Consider the following 18,947-nt stretch of genomic DNA (forward strand, 5'->3'; position numbering starts at 1 on the left):
TGAAGGAACTATAATGCTGTCAACACCAAAACCTGCTAACAGGAACAAAAACTTACCACTTTTAAGTGTTGGGAGAAGAGCAAATAGCATTCATTGGTGTGAGTGAGCTTTAGTGCACTCAACCAGACCAGGAGGCACCTACCTGGTGTCCTCTACCCACTGGCCAGAGGCAGAGGTGCGGGGACTCCAAGCCTACAGAAGCACACCTGTATGCAAACAACACATACAACAATACTGCTCCAATTAAAAAGTATTTAAGATGTAAGGATATGGACATCAGTGACCCTGAAAAGGTGTGCAAAAAAAAAAAGGAAGATGATACCTGCTCTGCATATGACAGGATGGTCAAAACACTAACATGACTTGTGTGCACAAACTCCAGGTGACTTCAAGGAGGAGATGAAGAAGGTTGGTTACTTTTCTGACAACTGTTGCCATTGCTTAGCCCAAGCATCTCATTTCAAGAAATAAATCAGTAAGGTGGATAATGCTCTCACTGGAGATCACGTAGGAGATCCAGCTACTGGATCCCTGAGTTCATTCTGGCCTTGCGGTCTCAGCAGCAGCAGGGGGGAGCAGCAGGAGCTGGTGGTGCTCCTGCACTGCTGCTCCTGCAGACCTGGGTCACTGGTGGGGGGGAAGCTGAAACATTTGCACTTAGAGGAGCCTCAGAAGAAGAAAAGTTTATTAAAGGAAGGGCAAAATGGATCCACTGACTACACAACTCATGTTCGTTCACTGCAAGCCGCACAGAAATGTACTGCTCTGTCTTTGTAAACAGGCTAAAAATATCGTGGTGCTGTTCCTCCGAGGGCCCGGGAGTTCAGAGAGGCTGGGAAGGAAGCTGGGGTCAGGCCGCCTCCGGGGAGCAGGCGCAGGCGTCACACGTAGGCGCGGAGCCACGGGACAGTCCCCTCCGGCTCAGCAGAAATCGGGGCTGGCTAGAAGAGACCCAATGTGTCAGACACAGCGCTGGTATTCTGCCGCCCCAGTCCTGGAGAGTCAGCGGTGCCAGGTCTCCTTGGCTTAGTGCTAATTGTGCGAGAATAGAGGAGATGCGACTTGGAAAGCCCCAGAGCTGTGGGAGAAGCCCAGTGTGGCGGTAGGGAGCAGCCTGGGATGGTGGGAGAAAGCTTGGCTTTGGTTCTGCTCCTCTTCTGAAGTGTAATTATTCTCTTCTCTGTACCCCTGCCTGTGCTGGGTTCAGTGGTGCAGGTACCAGTGTCCTGCAGAACGTTGCCTTCTCCAGGCAGTGCCACCCCCAATCAACCAGGGGTAACACTGGCTCCTTTCCTGAAGTGAGACTTGTGTCTCCATTTCCTCTGATTTCTGGAGTCAGAAAAGTCAGACTTCCTATTTCAGAAGTAATTAAAAGCTAATTTCTGTTCTCATCACACCAGTGTACCTCGTTAAAGTATGTGGCTATCCTAACCACATCCCAGTCAGAGTAACCAGGACCTGAGTCTGGATGTCTCCCTCTATAAATGATGCAGAAGCGTGTTCCAACTAGAAATCTCATCAAGAGTTATTTCAGTTTCCTATATGTGTCTGGCAGCCACAAGGACCTGGAACATTTTTGGATTTTCCTTCATTAGTGTTTAACCTTGTTACCTGGTGTGAGACTGTGTGGCACAGAGTTAATCAGTAATGAGCGCTGGTGCCCTGTCAGGTGTCTGTTGTGTGCTGTGAGCAGCTGAAAGTGGAGACCAGGGATCAGCTCTGGTCTCCTAGCAATAACGGCAGTGATCTCTGCTGTTGTACACTACCCAGTTTCTCCATCTCTCCACTGTACTTGTAAATTTAAATTTCCCGTACGTGAGCTGTGGTGGTGGGAGCTAGGGATCGGCTGCTCTCTCTCTGTGGGCACTGCATGGTGCTGCAGTCTCAAACGAAGAGGGAATAGGTCCAAAACTAAATAAATGCACATGGTAGGCGATAAACACATTAAAACCCAAATACGCTACTAGCATCCTCTAGTGTCTACCCACCTGAAAACCCAAGGGGCCCCAAACCTCCCAGTGCTCAGGTGGGGTGGCATGAAGGTGGGTGCTGCCCTCCCTCCCACCTGCTTGCGTTTGCCTTTGTGCAGCCCATCTCGCTGTGAGCCTGCTGCCCTGGTCAGCGTGACATAAATTCAAACCGTGATCAGATGCCTCGTCTCCAGCCAGAATAAATTCAACAGAGAGATTGTTTTAAAGAAAATAATCTTTGCTGTGTAAAAGAGTTTCAGTGTAAAAGCACTAGATTTAGCATGCTTTTCCCATTGTCTCTGGCAAAACTAGAGCAGAGTGTCAGGGGTGGTGTCCGCATTATAGCACTCGGCAGTGTGCTTCGCCCTGAGTTCATTCGGCTGGGCCACGCTCCAGTTTATCGAGGATTTCTCACTGTCGTAACTCTAGTGCTTCGAGTACCTCTGCGTGTTTCATTCGTCTCTGTCCTGCAGCTGATTTAAACTGTATGTATCCTGCATTTATGTCCTGACAGTATTTCTTGCTGGGGCCCGTGCCACCCACCTTTGGCACTGTCAAACTCAATCCCCGTTGCAAACTGGGCTGTAGATGCCGATGTGAGCCGGCAGCCGAAGGGGCTGCTGCTGGTACCGAGGGAAAGAGAAAGGAAACGGCATGTCAGAGCCCCGCCGGGCTGTGAAGAACGGCTGGAGGGAGCTGTGACCGAGCTGCTCTTTCCCAGGGAGGATTCTCCACCCCGTCCTGGGTGGGATCTTGGCGGTCCTGCTTAAAGCCGAGCAGACGGGGTTGGAGTTCAGTTGCCCTGGGCAGGACTTGCTCACTTGCAGGGACACAGGAATAACTTCTGCACAGGACAGTGATACGTTGCAGTTCACTCTCCCCATGGAAGGTAGGAGGAGGTTTATTTTCTTTCCTTGATTATTCTATTTCTTGTTATTTATTGCCAGAAAAATGGGGTGTGAGCTGTTTCGGTGTGTGTGTCTGACTGTTTCCTCCTGGGATGTGCTGCTTCTATCTGGGATAGATGTTGTCTGGGGTTTAGAAAAAACCCTGTAGTTACTAGAAATTTAGCAATCTAATGCCTCAGCGCCCGCGAGTCACACAGAGGGCACATAATGCGAAGCCTGGTCTCAGAGGGGACGCGGGTGGGTTTTGCGCTCGGCAGAGGTTTCTCCTCTAGAGGGTAGCAGCTACCTGCGCCGCGGCAAACGGGGGGCAGCGGCTGCCCCGACACGGCCACGGCCATGGCCACGGCTCCCCATGCCCTGCAGCGACTGAGAGCCCCTAGGAGGACTAGAGACCCCTTTCGGGGGAGTGTGCATGAATGTAGGCACATGGGTGTGGTTTATTTTGCTATACCTCTCACCGGTGATTAGTCATGAAATTCTACGTGCTGGCCAAGAAATGGAGGTTTTCGTTTGTTAGATAAAAAATTCTGCGTGTCAGCCTGGGCAGACAGGGCAGCAGAGGAGGGCACTGGAGGCTCCTCACAGGGACCCCCAGGACCCTTAGCACTTGCCACCAAAGGCTCGTCCCTGCTCCTGCATGTACAGGCAGGGCAGGGGGAGGCTTTCCTGCAGGGTGGTGGGCAGCACGGGGGACAGGAAAGCAGCAGCAGCAGCACATTGTGGTGGGGAGATGAATTTTGGCCCTTGGGAAAATGCCAGCATCAGAGGAGAAGACGCCCTGAACACCAATGCCTCTTCCTGAAAAGTAATGGCAAAAGCGATCTGTTCACCAGGAGGAAAGAAGCCAAGAGGAGCACCTCTGGGGTCCCTAAGCCTGCAGCAGCAGGGTGGCTGTCCTGGCACCCGGCATGAGCAGGGGCTGGAGAGGGGCAGCAGGGGCCATGCTGGGCTCTGGTGCTCAGCCGCCCTCCCAGGTCCTCCCCAGAGTGGGAGGAGGTGTTTGGGTACAGGTCAAGCATGTGTTTGCTGCCTCAGCTGGCTTGACCCCTTGGTTGCTCTCCCGCCTCACTCTGGCTGTGCCCGGGTACCCTTGGCAGGGCTGACACCTCTCAGCAGCATCCCCAGCCTCTGGGAGCTGGTGCCCCTGTACTGGGGCAATCCTGGCATTCCTCCGGCAGTCAACTGGGCCAACTTCAGCTCCCGCCTTTGCCAAAGGCTTGCTTTGTAATGCTGGAAAAATCCTACAGTAATTGACAGATCTGTAGGAGGATATTAAGTGTCTACATGTCAAATGGTGGCTTTTATTTTATCACTCTGTGTAAAACATTCTGTATTCTCTGGGCAGGAGGTGGAAGTGTTACAGTGAATGTTTTCAGAAAATGAATTAGTGTCATGTCGTCCTTTCCCAGCAACGCTCCCCTGACAGTCGGCCACTGGGGCCATGGCTGCCCAGCCTCGCCGGCAGCTCTGCTCTCGCATGGGCTTTGAGGACTGTTTGCCAGGACCACAGTTGGGAATAACACTGCATTTCTTGCCCTTTGGCTCTCTATACAATAAATCAAGCTGAGTTTTCAACCCTCTGTTTGCTGATGCTCTCCAGCTAAGTTTTGAGTCAATTTATTTCTCATTGCTTTGCGTCACCCTGGCAATGTGCCAAGCACGAGAGCTGAGAAGAAACACAATTAGTTTGCTGTATTTGAGGCCAGGGCTGAGCATCCATCCATTGGTACACGCAGGTCTTGAAGGCAGTGACAAAGGTATATTTTTTAAGTTAGAAAATTACTTGTCTTTTGGAAATGAATAAATTGTTGACATAAGCTAAAAGTCGTAAGAGGAGAATGGGTTATGTTGTCAGACAGTCACCATAAGAACATTACGCTTTTGAGTGCTGATACGACGAACGTTGTGGGAAGTGACCCAGAGGGATGCTGGCAGGAGGGGCCGAACCGCTGGCCATGCCATGCCCAGCGACAGGGAAGGACCCACCTTGCCCCACGGCTGCTGCACTATGGGGGGCACTGGGCAGGGAGAAGCCAGCATCTGCTCTCCTCTGTGTTGCATTCACTGGTGAAAGCTGCTTGTAAAGACAGTAGAAGTGTCCGGCATGAAGCACAAGCCTGAGGCGGGCAGTAGGGCGGCCCAGGTCCTGGCAGTACCCGTACGGGCTGTGAGGCAGTGGGGAAACCTTGCGGGATGCTGCAAAGGCCCACCAAGCAATCACAGCTACGGCCATGAGCGGGGGTACCCCCCTGTCCCAGCACTTGTCCTGTCATGGGAGAGCTGTTAAGAGTCAGGCAGGTGGTTGCGGGAGTGTTTTCATGTGGATTTCAGTTCTTTTTTGTATACATTTGCCATTCCAGCTTCTGAAGCCCACCATTTAGCAACACTTCCAGGGGTAGCATTAGCTGAGACCTGCCAAAAACTTGCCCCTTGTGGTCTGGCAAGACCTGTGCAACAGGCGCTGAGCGTACACGCTGCTCGATGTACCCATCCCTCCTCTGACTCTTCCCATTTCCCGTGATGCTCCTGGAAAAGGCAGGACCTGGAGTTGTTGGAAGGCATGCTTAAGTGAGAAGGGAACTTGGCTTCTCTGCTGAGTAAATAATATCCAGTAAGTAGCTGTTTTATGCATTAAAACAAGGCTTTATGAAAGGCAAAAGACAAAGGATAGGCCCTGCTGAGAGCTCGGTGGGTTTTTTACTGTAGTGCCTGACATCTTCAGGCTGCTGGAGCCTGGGGACCACTTGTGGGTCTCAGCTTGGTTCAGTGACCTTAAGCATCTGCAGTAGGATTGGTGCTGGCCACCCTGGTTTCAGCCTTCCGGGGCTGTGGTACTGCAGACCTTGCTGCTGTTTCCATTGTCTTCCAGAAACGGGGCAGGAGCAGGGCGTGTGTGGGGGATAGAGGTTTGTGGTGAGTGCACAGAGGGTGGTTATGTGAATAGGCCAGTGCTCGTGTGCTGCACAACAGCTTCCTGCTTTCCTTCCCAGCTCTGAAGTCTCACACAAGAATGAGGATCCTTTTGAAATTTGACCTTTTTTCTCAGTTTTACTCCTTGTATTTGGTAATTCTTCCTCCCTTCTTTCACAAAGTAGCACGTTAATCAGGTGATGTCCTTGACTCATGCTACCCAGCCTTGCATGATGGGGCCTTTCCATTTGTTAGGCAAATCCTATTGATTTAATTTCTGTATCATTATTTAAGCTAATATGGAATATGTCACTGATGATGGTGCATGAAATCAAATAGAGTCTGAAAAAAAGGATGAAGTATTATATAAACCTTGCCAAAAGATGGGAAGGAGGTAGAGGTGAATGTGCAGTAAGGTTACATGGTGCCATGGCTGCTGCCTCTCCAGCTCCACGCAGGCTGTTAGTGCCTTTGACTTCTGGGAAATGTTGGCAGGGCCACCTGAGCTGGTCAAACACCAGCATGGGTTGCTGCTGGGGGACACGGGTTGGATGCCATGTCAAATAACGAGTGGCCAAGCTTGTATCCAACCCCATCTAGCTCCTGTGCCACTGTGCAGCTGCAGCTGTGGCTCTGGAGGTGATGCTGGCAGGGCAGTTCGCTTGATGGCTGCGTGGGATGGGAGAAGGATGGGACCTTTCCCACCTAGTGCAGGAAGATGAGAGCTGTCTGCTGAGGTGGATATACTGTCGCTTTCACCAGCACATCTTGGCCTAAGCAGAAATAGCTGTCATGCTTGCTGTTACACATAAATATATGATTATGCATAAAGATGCATCTGAAGAGTGTGTAATAAAGCAGACATGTCTGTGGCTGCCTGTCCAGGGACTGTGGAAAGACCTGTCAAACACAGCTTTCTCTGGGCTCTCCGGGTAACTTGCCACTAGATGTCACAGCGTGCTTGAGTTTGCAGCGGGGGACCAGGAGTGCCACTGGCGCTGGGGACCCCCACCCAACCCACCCAGAGTGGGGGTGAAGCTGTTCCTTACAGCCCCTCTGTTGCACTGAAGCAAATAAATAGCATCTTTATGTCTGTTCTTTCCTTTTAGAGTGTTTTGGAAACATTCTTGGATTTCATATGTCATTCAGCAAAGTCAGAGAGACCAGCAGGCAAATAAAGAGGTTCACCTGCTGCCAGCCTGCGGGGGTGACCCTGATGGGACCCCTCCCCTGGCAGGTTCCAGGGGCCCTTCCCCCCAACAGCAAATTCTCGTTAGCTTCCGTCAATTTAGCAGGAGTACACTATATGTGTTTCAAAAGCTCTTGCTGTAAGTGGGACACATTTTGCCATCAGTCCCGTTCCCGCCAGCACGAGGCAAATGGAGGCCGGAGCTTGTGCAGCTGCCTGGTACTGACCTCTGCCTAAACCATATCAAACAGCTATTTATAGGCGCACAGGAAGCTGCGCTGGACCCTGTGCTTCCTCTCTCATCTGAGCTGAATCTTTAATCAGTGCAGCAGCACAGGGAACGTTAATTTCGTGTGCTTTTTTCACTGAACATTGCGCTGAGCAGTGGTAGAATATGTATGTAGTCAGGTTTGGGCAGGCTGCTGGTGAGATAGGCAAGTCATCTTACAAACTTGTTACAGTTTTATATAAAAATGAGTATATTTTTAAAAGACTGGAAGTAGATTAGAGTGTGATGCATTTGCTGAATAAGTAAATGAATGACAGCATTTAACCCTCCTGGTGGAAGGGGTTTATGTACAGACCCAGACTGGCGAGGCCATGCCACCACCCGTACCCAGGTGGTTCTTTGGTGAAGTGTAGCTATTGACGTAATGATGACATCACTCTGCTGCATTCATTCGCCATCAAAAATGAGCATGTTTTTGACAGTGTCAGACTGAACAGATGACACCTCCAGGTGTTACCGGGGATGGACAGTGGCATTCTTTCCTCACATTCAGTAGCATCACTGATCTTGAGACTGGGATCTGCTCAGCCTGAGTGGGGATCTCGTGCTCTGAACACTGGTCTTCAACCTGGAGAGCAGCTCCCTGGACAGGACACTGCTCCCTCCCTGCTCCCTCCTTGTGTACAGGGATGTTGGGCAGATGCATGCTCACTGCGAGGGGAGGCAGGACTTGTGCATGCATGTGTGGGGAAGGGAGATGCTCCCTGTGCCCCCGGGATCTCAGTGTGCCTGTGCCCTCAGTCTTCTCCCGTCAGGACAGATCTGGGGACCTTCACACACACTGGAGTGCTTACTGGTCTAGATGCCCCAGAGTCTGTGGGGAACTACGTAGGGTGGTATGTGCATATGAGTAGTAGAATTATACTTCTGAACAGCAGCTGCACACCTACCCCAGCTCACACACTTTCATGCCAGAGGAGGTGCCCTACAACTGACCTTGAAAGACCGAAAGCCCACTCCCAGGCTGGCCATGGTGAGCAATTCCCTGTTAGACACCACTGCCGAAGAGGGAAAAGGCAAAGCAATATTTTACTTTATAAATCACACTTTTTTTGAAGTGTATGTATATATCCAATTCTTTTCTTCTCCCCATGTCCAGAAATCAGGGCTGTTCACATGCTGGCTTTACCTTTTATGTCAGCACATGAAGATGCTCTCATAGTGTGCAAGGGTTTTTCAAAAGGGTCCATAATTTAATGAAAACATTCCTAAAAAGCCTGTTGTTTTCAAAAGTTATCTAGAAACTAATTTTGAACGTCAATGCCCTTCAATCCATAGCAGATTCGCTCTTGCAGTCACCACTGAGGCTGTGGACCCAGTGTGTCTCATCAGACCAGCATAGTGGAGGGCTCTGTATGTTCAATGCTTTAACTGATTAGGCTACTAATTACAGAAGCTAGAGAGTTGTTTAAAGCAGCTGGAAGGAGAAATAGCAGGAATTTTCCTTGAACAGCTTCCAAACTGATAGGACATTAAACAAAGTAGATGAACTTGGAGAAATTTAAATTACATCTTGTGACCTGAATGTCAGACATCATGCTGCACATACCCATGGAGTGTATTCTCTCTGCAACAGTCAAGATGGATGGGGTATAGCTGCAAACCACTCACTAATATTACTTTTCGCCACATGAATCTTTCTGACCAATAACACATTATCATTTTGCTTTGTCCATGATTGCCTTTTTTTTTTTCCCCCATGGCACCAGTCCAGAATATGTACAAATCTTATTTAGTCACAGTTAGTGACAGTGCCTTAATATTAGGAGTCTCTCAAAATACTTATTGTGCTGCTTTCTCCTTGGAGAACAAGACTTGAGCTGCCCTATCATTCCCATCTACCTACAATAACTATCACAGCAAAAGGTGCTTTGAGCAGAGCAGGTTGCTCCTCTGGAGAAGAAGGGTTTATTGGTTAGGGGCCACCCTTTGGTGCTGGGAGCTCGAAGTCCAGTTTCAGCTCTGGTGTTTCAGAAAAGCTCCGTTTCAGTGGGAGTGGGAGGATGGATGCTCAGGATACATGCAGAGAGGAGAAGAGGTGAGATGCATAAAAACACCAAGAAAACCAGCAAAAGCTTCTCCAGGCTGCCCCACCTGAGTGTCTTAAGCGTGAGCTAGGTCCTTGCGGAGGAGGCAGTGGTGCATCTTCTGTGGCCTGCTGACAGTTCCCAGGGGCTGTCCACGTCAGGGAAAGAGAAATTCCTCCCTGGGGCCTTTTTTGCCTTGCTGTTTTCCCTTGCCTGGGAGGAAATACCTCAGTATGAGGAGCACAGCATCCCTGCAGCGGGTGGGAGCAGCTCAGCACCGGCTCCATGTTCTCACCCGGGTCGGGGCACTGGCAGAGGTGGGAGCTGGCAGCCAGGGAATTGGCATCAGCCCACGGGGTGAGAGCCACAGCCTGGCTCCTGCTTGGAGCGGCCAGGGCCCAGTGAGACCACGGGCCCCAGCCTCAGTCACTGCCAGGGCACGAGGAAGGAAGCCTTCTGCGTGGAGATACAGGTGGCATGGGAGGGTGGTGTTGTCTAACAGGTTTACTTCTGTAGGATGGTGCTGGGACTTAGAATAGCAACTCTTTGGAAAAAACCCCAGCACTTAAGAAATTAACATAAATCTAATTTTATGCAGTTATCACCGATCAATGTGGATTAATAATCAATGCTGATTAATTGTGCAGCGTGACCAAACTGCTGCAAGGCCCTCACCCTAGTATGTTTAATATATACTAGTGTATACATTAAATGTGATTTCCAGACATGTTAGAGCTTCTCAAGGGTAGTGCAGATCAGGTGTGGGCTGGAAGGCAGCTGGCCCAAGTGCTCTGCAGGAGGAATGTGTGGGCCCAGAAACATGCAGGGCCCTGAGTTTCCTTTCACTTGAGGTTTTTTTTTTTCACTCCTGAGCTGTTCTGTCACCCTCAGATGTGTCAGCATTTGCTTTGCATCAGTGAAAGAGCTGAAACCGGTGCCTGGCAATTAAAACTCACCCAGGAAAGCCTGGGCTACGCTGAAGAGCAGCATGGTTAGCAGGGCGTCAGAGCTGGGAGGGGGCAGTGAGGGGGAGGCCTGGCACTGGGACTGCAAGGTAGCAGTCATGATGGTACCTTGCCATCCCAGCAGCTTGCCCTGAGCAGTCATCTGCACAGGCAGATGGTCTGACAGAGGCTTTAGCATTGCTTTACTCCTTTCCTAAGGCTATGTGAATCCTCCTGAAAGAGAAATGCATTAGCTTCACCTCCTCCTGAAGTCAGAACCTGACTTTTCCGCATTTATCCCGCTCCCACGTCAGCTGGATTCAGAGAGACCCATGCTGGTTTGCCTGTGGCTGAGCGCAGTGCCCCTGCAGCTGTGATCAGCTGGTGCCAGGAGAGTCTGCACTTACTAGCTGTGAAGAAACTGTCTCTTCAGTTTGCTTCTAGGCTCTACCTTCAGAGCTACTCAACTTTTTAACATTTTAATGCAATGTGCTAGGGAGTTTGCCTAATCTAAATACTCTCATGTGCGGTGTCTGTTGAGGGATGCACTGCCCTTTGGAGGAAAGGAGCCGGAGCCCAGTGGTGGGCAGTGCCCCTGGGCCCCCCTCCCGGCACCACACTTGCCCCTGTGGGTCCTGCAGCCTGGCTGGGGCTGGGCTTGGTGCATGCACAGCTAACAGGGCTTCTGCTCCTGCTGCAGCTCTCGGCTCAGCGACAAGGGATTTCAAGCACAGGTTAGGCTCCTGAGGTGTAGAGCTTGTCCATCTCAGGGAAAGAGAAATTCCTCCCTGGGCCTTCACTGGCTGGATGGTGGGGAAGCTCTGCTTCAGATGAGGAGGCAGTGATGATGCCCCAGAGCCAGCAGGTCTCCAAGTGGAAACAACCCCCAAACCCATTCTGTGCCCCATGAAAGTGCTCAGGAGACGAGCTGCCCAGTATCTACCTGAATTAAGTATCTGGCTCAACACCAGACCAATTGAGTCAATGGGAATTTTTCCTTTGATTTAAGAGCTGTGGGGTGGTTCTTCCATGACCTGCCAACCAGACCCCGGGATCCATCTGCAAGGGCAGGCATGGCAGTGAGCTGGAATGAGGGAGGCATGCTGGGCGTGAATAGGAAGGACTTTTGACTGAAATCCCAAGACTGCCGAACGTTTCAAGACAAGCTGTGCACACTCTTTAGTGCACACAAGCAGAGCCCACGTGCAGTCCCAAGGTATGGGATCCACCCTCCAGTTTGTCCTGGAGTCACAGCAGCAGCTGGCACAGGAGTGATCTTCCGTTGCCAGGAGAAGAGAGCACACGATGTTCAGGGAGGAGAGGTCAGGTCTCTTCCTGTTTAGATGTTTTCAAAAAATGCTTGAGCATTTTAGTGGAAAAATGACTGAGGGAACCATCCAAATTAGGAAACAGAAAATAATGCACTAGCATAAATATAATTTTGACAGCTGAAATGAGAGGCAAGTGGTTGTCAGGTAGGGCTGGTAGGCAGGCTGCTGGGCCAGCAGCTTGTGATGAAGTTCAGCAGCCAAGGGGCATGTTCTCGCTGCCAGGCACTGCAGCTGTTACTAGTGGTGTGCCAGCTTGGATGTCAGAGCCAAGTCACTGGGTGTCTTTCAGCTCGGGCTCTCCCAACATAGTGCAAATAGTCAGTAAGATGTGTCCTTCAAGTGGGGGACTCAGGATTTCCAGCAGTGGGTACTGAAAACTATGACACTAAAATCAGAAGTTTATGGAATATAAATTATTAGCAGACTTTTCAGTGCCAGGTTACCTGTGTGATGAAATTAGCTGTTCGTATCTAATGTCAGCCCTGCTCTTGACTCTTTCTCCCTTCAGCAAATCACTGAACCTCCCCAAGCCCCTTTCTAGCCATATGTTAAGTTGATGTAATGCTGCTTTTAAGTCTGTGCAATTACTCAATTACTCCTGCATCTGGTTGCAAGTAATATGCCCTTAGGGCTATGATTCAGTTTTGCCCATTGATTTGCTGTGTGACCATGAGCACCACATTAAATATACTTTTAATATTCAAAAGAATTGTGCTCGTGTATGCTGATGAACATGCCATTCAAACTCCTACTCTATACCCAACTTTCCAAGCAGAGTCTGCTTGTTATTTATTGTGAAATTTAAAGACAGAAGCTAACCTCTTAAAAAATAGGAAAGAGATTTGGGAGCCTAAGTTCCATTTGAATTCACCTCAAGCGAGTTTCAATGGAGCTTGAAGAGTCTAAGAAAATGTCACCCTAGCTGTACCTCCAGGGTCTGACATTACACAGACACCTGAATTACTAAGGCAAGTTCCCTTTGCTGATCCAACCTGATTGCTGCGGAGCTTGCAAAGCTTTAAGTATGCACATATTTAATGTCTGCTAATGCTGGAGGGGGAGGACACCTCAAAGTGAAAACTATTGTGCATTTAAATGTGTTCTTCTTCAAAGCTCATCTCAAACCCAAGCTGAGTAATAGCAGCTCCCTCCAGCTCCTAGGAGCCATTTTGGAGGGGCTATCTGGTGCTGCTTGCTTTCTTGTTTTAGTCACCTGTATGTTCTGTCCATTGGAGAGATGAGCTGTTGAATCAAGGAGTGGTGTCTGTTTGAAGAGAGGTCTTCTGGAAGAATGAGTGGCCAAGGGAGAAGTGTGGGTAGCGCTTGTCCCATCGCTAGGATTGGCCCCTGCTTGTGATGATACAAGGTTTTTGAGAGTGTTTTCTCTTATGCATGTTTGTATAAGGAGCAACTGTGGTTTCCTTTAACTTCATTGGAATATTGCTGTGAAGTAATATGGACAAGAAGCAAACCTGTTTTCTGAATATTTTAAGAACTTGTACCTTAGTTTTTTGTGTATGTTAATTGAAAGCAAACGAGGCTTGGAAAAGCAGCCAGTATGGGTTTGACCCTGGGACCATTCTGGGAATAGCCAAACACAAATAACCCTTTCCTAAAAATGTTCTTTGCAACCCCACCCTTCAGGAGTGATCTTCTCTGCAATGATGTAAGTCTGGACAATGGTTGGTAGCCAAGGGCTGAACTTTAGTTCTCATTCATACTCAACAGTTACTCTTATGGTACAAATAGCTCTCTGGAGGCAGGAGGTGAATTGCTGAGAAACCACGTACCCATAGAGTGAGGACTGCAGAGTGGCCACTTGTCATCCCAACCCAATGAAAAGCCGTGGGCTGGGGGACAAGAGGTTGGAGTGGGACCTCAGTGATGGTGGCAGCAGGATTTCATTGCCGCTCAATGTTCCTCTCTGTACCTGTATTGCAAAGGATTTAAACTGCAAAATCTTTACGCTGCTATTAATGCATTAGTGTTGTGAGCAGGTAGTGTCAGCACACCTGTAAATAGGAGCTCTGTTGTGCAAGTTAGTTCTTGTAATCTGTAAAGTGCTTCATGCTCCTTGACTGTGAAATGACACGGAAATGAGTGTGATGTGTAATTTCTACAAATACTCCATCTTCTACATAGGAAGCTCTCAGACCACTGGAATAGTTATATGACATCAGTGAAGACAAGGGCAGTGATAGACTTGAATGGTTTAAAAAAGTAAGACTACCAGACCTCAGCTATGTTCTGGTTATTTTCTTTGAATTTGCTCCCTTTTCATTGCTTTTTTTATACTGAGACATAAATAATGTTAAATTCCAGATCACCCGTGGGTCTGAAATATAGCTGTAATGAGGACTTCTGCCAACTTTTACAAAACGATTTTGCTAACATGAAAGAAAAATAGCTCATACATAATAAACACTCCTCCTGACCCATGTTATCCTTTTGCATTTAAGGTCAAACATCTCTGAAAGGAAAAAAAAAAGATAAAGGGGATGCAGAGAGGCAGCTGCAACAACAACCCAAACTTCTGTGTGAGGGTCCTCCCATCAGGGTTTTGATTTTCAGACTGTTCACAGCTGCCACTACATTTTTTCCTTGGCCTGAATAACATAAATACTGGGCTGGTAGTGCTTTCCTTTACACTGGTGTAAATCTAGGTTGGAGCTCAAACCTTGACTTGACCATGTACACACTTTATCCCTGGGATCTCAGCGGGACAGCATGTGGTATAAAATTAATCACAGGTGTAAATCTATGCAGGACTTCTCTCCAGTTCTGTGAATTTGACTCCAGATGACCCCAGAGCAGTTCCTCTGGACTTTAGCTGGTGAAACACAGGCCAAATTTGGTTTAGTACTTTCTGCTGTACCCACCATGGAGGTTCTAGCCAAGAGCAGCTATTTGGTAATAAACTGATAATTTTGAAAATCTTCCAGTTTTCTTTTTCATAGTAATATGTCTCACTGTCCTGCCAGAGAAAATACCTACAGGTTTCATAATCAGTTTATTCTGCTGCTGAACTGATTATGTATTTTGAATGGCTAAAGTAGATGTTCTTTTTGCAGATAATGAGTAGAATACTTATCCTTATATTAACTCCTTTCTCCTAGCCCATGCCCCCATGATTCAAGAAAGACTAGTGAATATTTCAGATGTGATGGGAGCATGCTGGAAACAAGTTATTATCATACAGTGACCAATTTCTACTGATGGTTAAGTGAAGATGCTAAGAATGCACTGAAGGAGGCCTGGCTGGTTTAGAAGACTGGCAGCAGGAAAGAGCTTCAGGGCAGCTGGGGGCTGCTCTGAGGTCTGTGTGCTGGGTCAAAGCGTGGCCAGGCTGAGGAGGCCAGGCTACCTTCTCCCTGCCCCCTTGAGAGCTGCCTGGCATGCCAGGGCCAGCATCTGTTTTGATGCAAAAAAAGTAAGCGAAATAATAAAAAGTCTACATAGAAAACCATGAAGTAACCAGGCCCTGCAGTACAGCCCACTCATTCATATACACTGGTTTCACCTTGTGTCTAGAAAAATCCATGTTATAATAAGTGACTGCTCAATTTTGCAGTGAATTAGGGGGAGGCTGAACTCATGTCATGGTTTGAGCTCAGGGGGAGACTGAGGACCATGCAGCTGCTCACTCCCCGCTTCCTCCCAGCACTGAGAAGGGAAAAATAAGCAAAGGCACTGCTCACTCCTCCCTTTCCCCGCAACACTGGGAAGGAGAAAATAAAGTAAAAGGCCCAGGAAATTGAGATAAGGACAGGGAGGGGTGACTCATCTATTATGTCACAGGCAAAAGACAAATCCGTTAGGGGAAGAAAAAAAGAACATAACATTTAATACAGACACTAACACCACCACCACCACCACGTAACAGACAGAGTAGGACCATGAGAGAAGCGTTACCACATCCTCAAAACACCCTCCCCCATCCCTCCCTTCTTCCCAGGCTCAGCTTTGCTCCCGATATCTCTGCCTACTCCCCCCGCAGTGGCACAGGGGGCAGGGAATGGGGGGTGCAGTCAGTCCTCCTGCTTCTTCTACCTCGGGGCAGGGCAGGGGAAGTGGCATTCCTCCCCTGCCCCAGCGCAGCCCACCTCTCCCAGGAGAGAGCCCTCCACAAACCAGCTCCAGCATGACCCGCTCCCACGGGCGTGTGGTCACCCCCGCGTGTTGCAATCCACAACAGCGGGACCTTCTTCCCATGGGGTCCCGGCCTCTTCGGGCGCAGTCACCTCTCCCGGCGTGGGGCCCCCCCCCGGCTGCAAATCGGTCTCTGCTCCACCACAGACCCCTGTGGGTGTCGGGGGCCGGCCCTGCCCTCTCATCACGGGATACAGGGGAGTCTCTGCTCCAGCGCACCTCCGCTCCTGCCTCCTCCCTTCCACTGGACTCAGTGTTCGCACAGATGTTCTCCTTGCAACTCCTCCTCACAACTCCCACCACTCCTCCCAGGTTTCCCTTCTTAAATATGTTATCACAGAGGCACAGCTCATTGACCCGGCCTTGGTGCAAAGGAGGGTCTGACTTGGAGCTGAGGGAACTTCAAGAAGCTTCTCACAGGAGGCCACCGCTGTAGCCCCTTCCCCTGCTAACAGAAAAAACCCCACCACTCACTCAAACTATGAAAGTATGGTGATCTTCACGAGTTCATCCATCCTCACATGGAGAGATCTTTTTTTACATTTCCTACAGCTGGTGCTTACTGTATTGATCCTTTTAGACTCTGCTGCTGCTTAGCTGAGCTTTGAGCAGTAGTGAGGGCCCTTGGGGAGCATGCAATGCGTGCCCCAGGAACCACCAGCCATGGTTGAAAGACTATCATGACAGCAGTGTCTCCTCTTCTCATCTCCTGAGAACCAGGGTGAAAACTATTTATTTCTACATTCCATATTGGTTGACACAATCCTGAGTAGACAAAGAGCACAACCCTCCAGCTGGGAAGCCGAGATGCTTGGATCTCCCCCTGGTCATCGCCCCAACTGAAGGGGTGTCCGTACCCTTGGTAGTCCTCAAGCCTGGTTTCCCTGGGCTTTCTCCACCCGCCCTCTGGTAAGGGGATCTGCTTCCTCAGAGGAGTATGCCACCCTTTGATGCTTGCTGCTGTGTTGACAAAAGGGCTGAATTCCTCTTGTTTCTGGAAATAAACTTGCAAAACCCTTGACCTTCCTGAGCTGGAGGAATATGTTTACAGATTGTTTAATTCCATTTGTCCTCCTGAGTGTGTGAGACAGACAGCAGTGTGGTTAAGGGAAGGGGAGCCGGGGAGCAGTGTGACCAGCCCATTTCGAGATCATAGATAAGGCACTAATGAATCCCATCCACTTTGCAGTGTGCAGTCACTCCCATTAATATTTGGAGGGGCAAGGAAAGGAATTATTTAATGGAATCCCTTGTAATTTTTCCTTTATATAAAGCTCACGACACAGCAGTATGCCAGAAAAAAATAATCTTTTGTTTTATGTTATCTATACTTGCAACATCTTCCAGCACACTAGTGCTTGTAGACTTCTAGAAAAATATCAGGAGATAATTCTGCAGCAGCTCTTTTCTAGTTTTCACCACCTAAACTCATCTTTAGGTGGTGTATCTGAATTCAGGGCAGCCAGAAGAAACAAAGCTTATCAGAGGACAAAAGAGGCAAAACACAAGGAGGGGAGGTTACCGGGATACCTAAATTAAAGTGTATAGCTTTATTTAAAGGCCTTAGAAGCTGGAAGAAGCTCTTTGAGACAGAAACCATCTTTGCTCTGAGGCTGTAACGCTAGGAGGTCTCATGGGTGTCATCACCAGGTACTTTTAATAATGTCACCATTTCCAGGACTCAGCACGAGCAGCATGGCAGGAGAAGAATTGCTAAGGGTAGCTGACTGAGGATAATGGATAGTAGGATGAAATTGAGAGGAAAAACTTAATTGGAATTAACTAGCTGAGAAAAGGCTCTTGATCTGTCAGACACTGAAATTGCCTCCCAAGAGCAATGGTATAGTCCCAACCACGTGGGCATTTAAAGCCAGTCTAATGTCTATGATTTCCCGAGTTAACTGGAGTATCTCAATAATTGGAACTGACACAAAGATTTATCTTCTTTGATTGACTCGCTTTCATAGAGGCTCATCTCTGTGGTACTGCACAGAGCTTTCAGGGCAGCTGTTTGCACTTAAACTGCCAGAAGCTGACAATATGTATCCATTTCAGCTCTTCAAATGTGTTCTTTGAAAAAACAGTTAAATCACTGGAATAGACAGTACTAATCAGTCTGCAGGAAAATGGAGCATCCTTACCTGGGGCTCACTGCTATAAATCTTCCTATGCCAAAGCTCAGTTATCATACAGCAGTAGAAAGCCATTTAGGTGCATTACTGCCAAATGCCCAATCAACCTGAAAAATTGGGCTGATTTTGGCCAAGACAATAAAAGGAAAGGTGTTTTGCCAAATGTATAAAAACAAATGGTTGGTATTTCAGCAGAAGCTGAAAAGGATTAATCCCACTAAGATGATGGAAATGGTATCCCATGCTGATTTCAGAAAAGACAGTGTGTGGCTGCAAGCTGGCTTTAAAGGGTGAGGTTTGTAAGGAGGTTTAGCATTCATCACTGCCCATTGACCTGCTGTGTGACCCTGTGCAATGACAGCCTATCTCCTCTCTTGCTCTGCCCTCTCCAGTTTGGCATAGCTCTTCACAACAACACCTTCGCCCTGTGTTTTGGTGCTTTTGACAGTATGCAGATAGGACCTGAGGAACTGAGATGCCTGTTTTGTGATGAAGCACAACACTTTGGAAATCAGAATTTACAGAAACATTAGCTCTCAAGCTGATTAGTATATGAGAATTACAAGATACTCCTAAATGCATCAGGTTGGAAGCAGATAGATATGAGATCCACTTGGCCTGTTTGCTAATTGCAGCGCCTGGACAAGCTTCAGGTAATAGCTTGTGGCTGTTATTTCATGCTTGCAAAGTTGTAGGAGGACTGACTCACATCACAGCCTGACTTCTCAGCTTAGAGACACAGCCTCTCGGAAGCACACCAGCCTGTAAGCATACATTTCTATGGAAAAAAGTTGTGCAACCTCAGTCTACAGGGAGAGAAGCCAGAGCAGTGCTGCTGACTCTCTTGCAGGTTTCCTTCAAGCAAGTCACTTCACCTCTGGCTGTTTCCTCAGACTTGTCCATTTGCCAGTCCAAAGGGCAGCTTCAGTCTCCTTCCAGTGTCTGCCCCACCTGGAAGAAGGAAGCTTTATGCTCTGATGATTTCTCTAATGCTTCCAGCTGGCTGAAGTCTTGCTCCCCCATTATACCTTTAAGGTCACTGATGGGTAGACATCCATGCTCTCGCTCCTCTGCAGGCTCCTCCACTGGCCACAGCCA

The 18,947-nt window shown here is 48.7% G+C and overlaps 1 protein-coding gene across 4 annotated transcripts in view; it reads left to right on the forward strand.

Annotated features, from left to right (window-relative positions):
• Positions 1 to 2,395: 2,395 nt before the first annotated feature.
• Positions 2,396 to 18,947, forward strand: part of LOC141949526 (rho GTPase-activating protein 7-like) — a 71,747-nt gene continuing 55,195 nt past the window's right edge. For all 4 annotated transcript variants that reach the window (XM_074883224.1, XM_074883223.1, XM_074883227.1 and 1 more), the window contains exon 1: positions 2,396 to 2,859. In XM_074883224.1, the coding sequence (XP_074739325.1) occupies positions 2,853 to 2,859 (7 nt within the window). In that variant the 5' untranslated portion in view covers positions 2,396 to 2,852. The remainder of the gene's footprint in view (positions 2,860 to 18,947) is intronic.

The sequence above is a fragment of the Strix uralensis genome, chromosome 14, assembly GCF_047716275.1.
Source record: "Strix uralensis isolate ZFMK-TIS-50842 chromosome 14, bStrUra1, whole genome shotgun sequence".
NCBI classification, from domain to species: Eukaryota; Metazoa; Chordata; class Aves; order Strigiformes; family Strigidae; genus Strix; species Strix uralensis.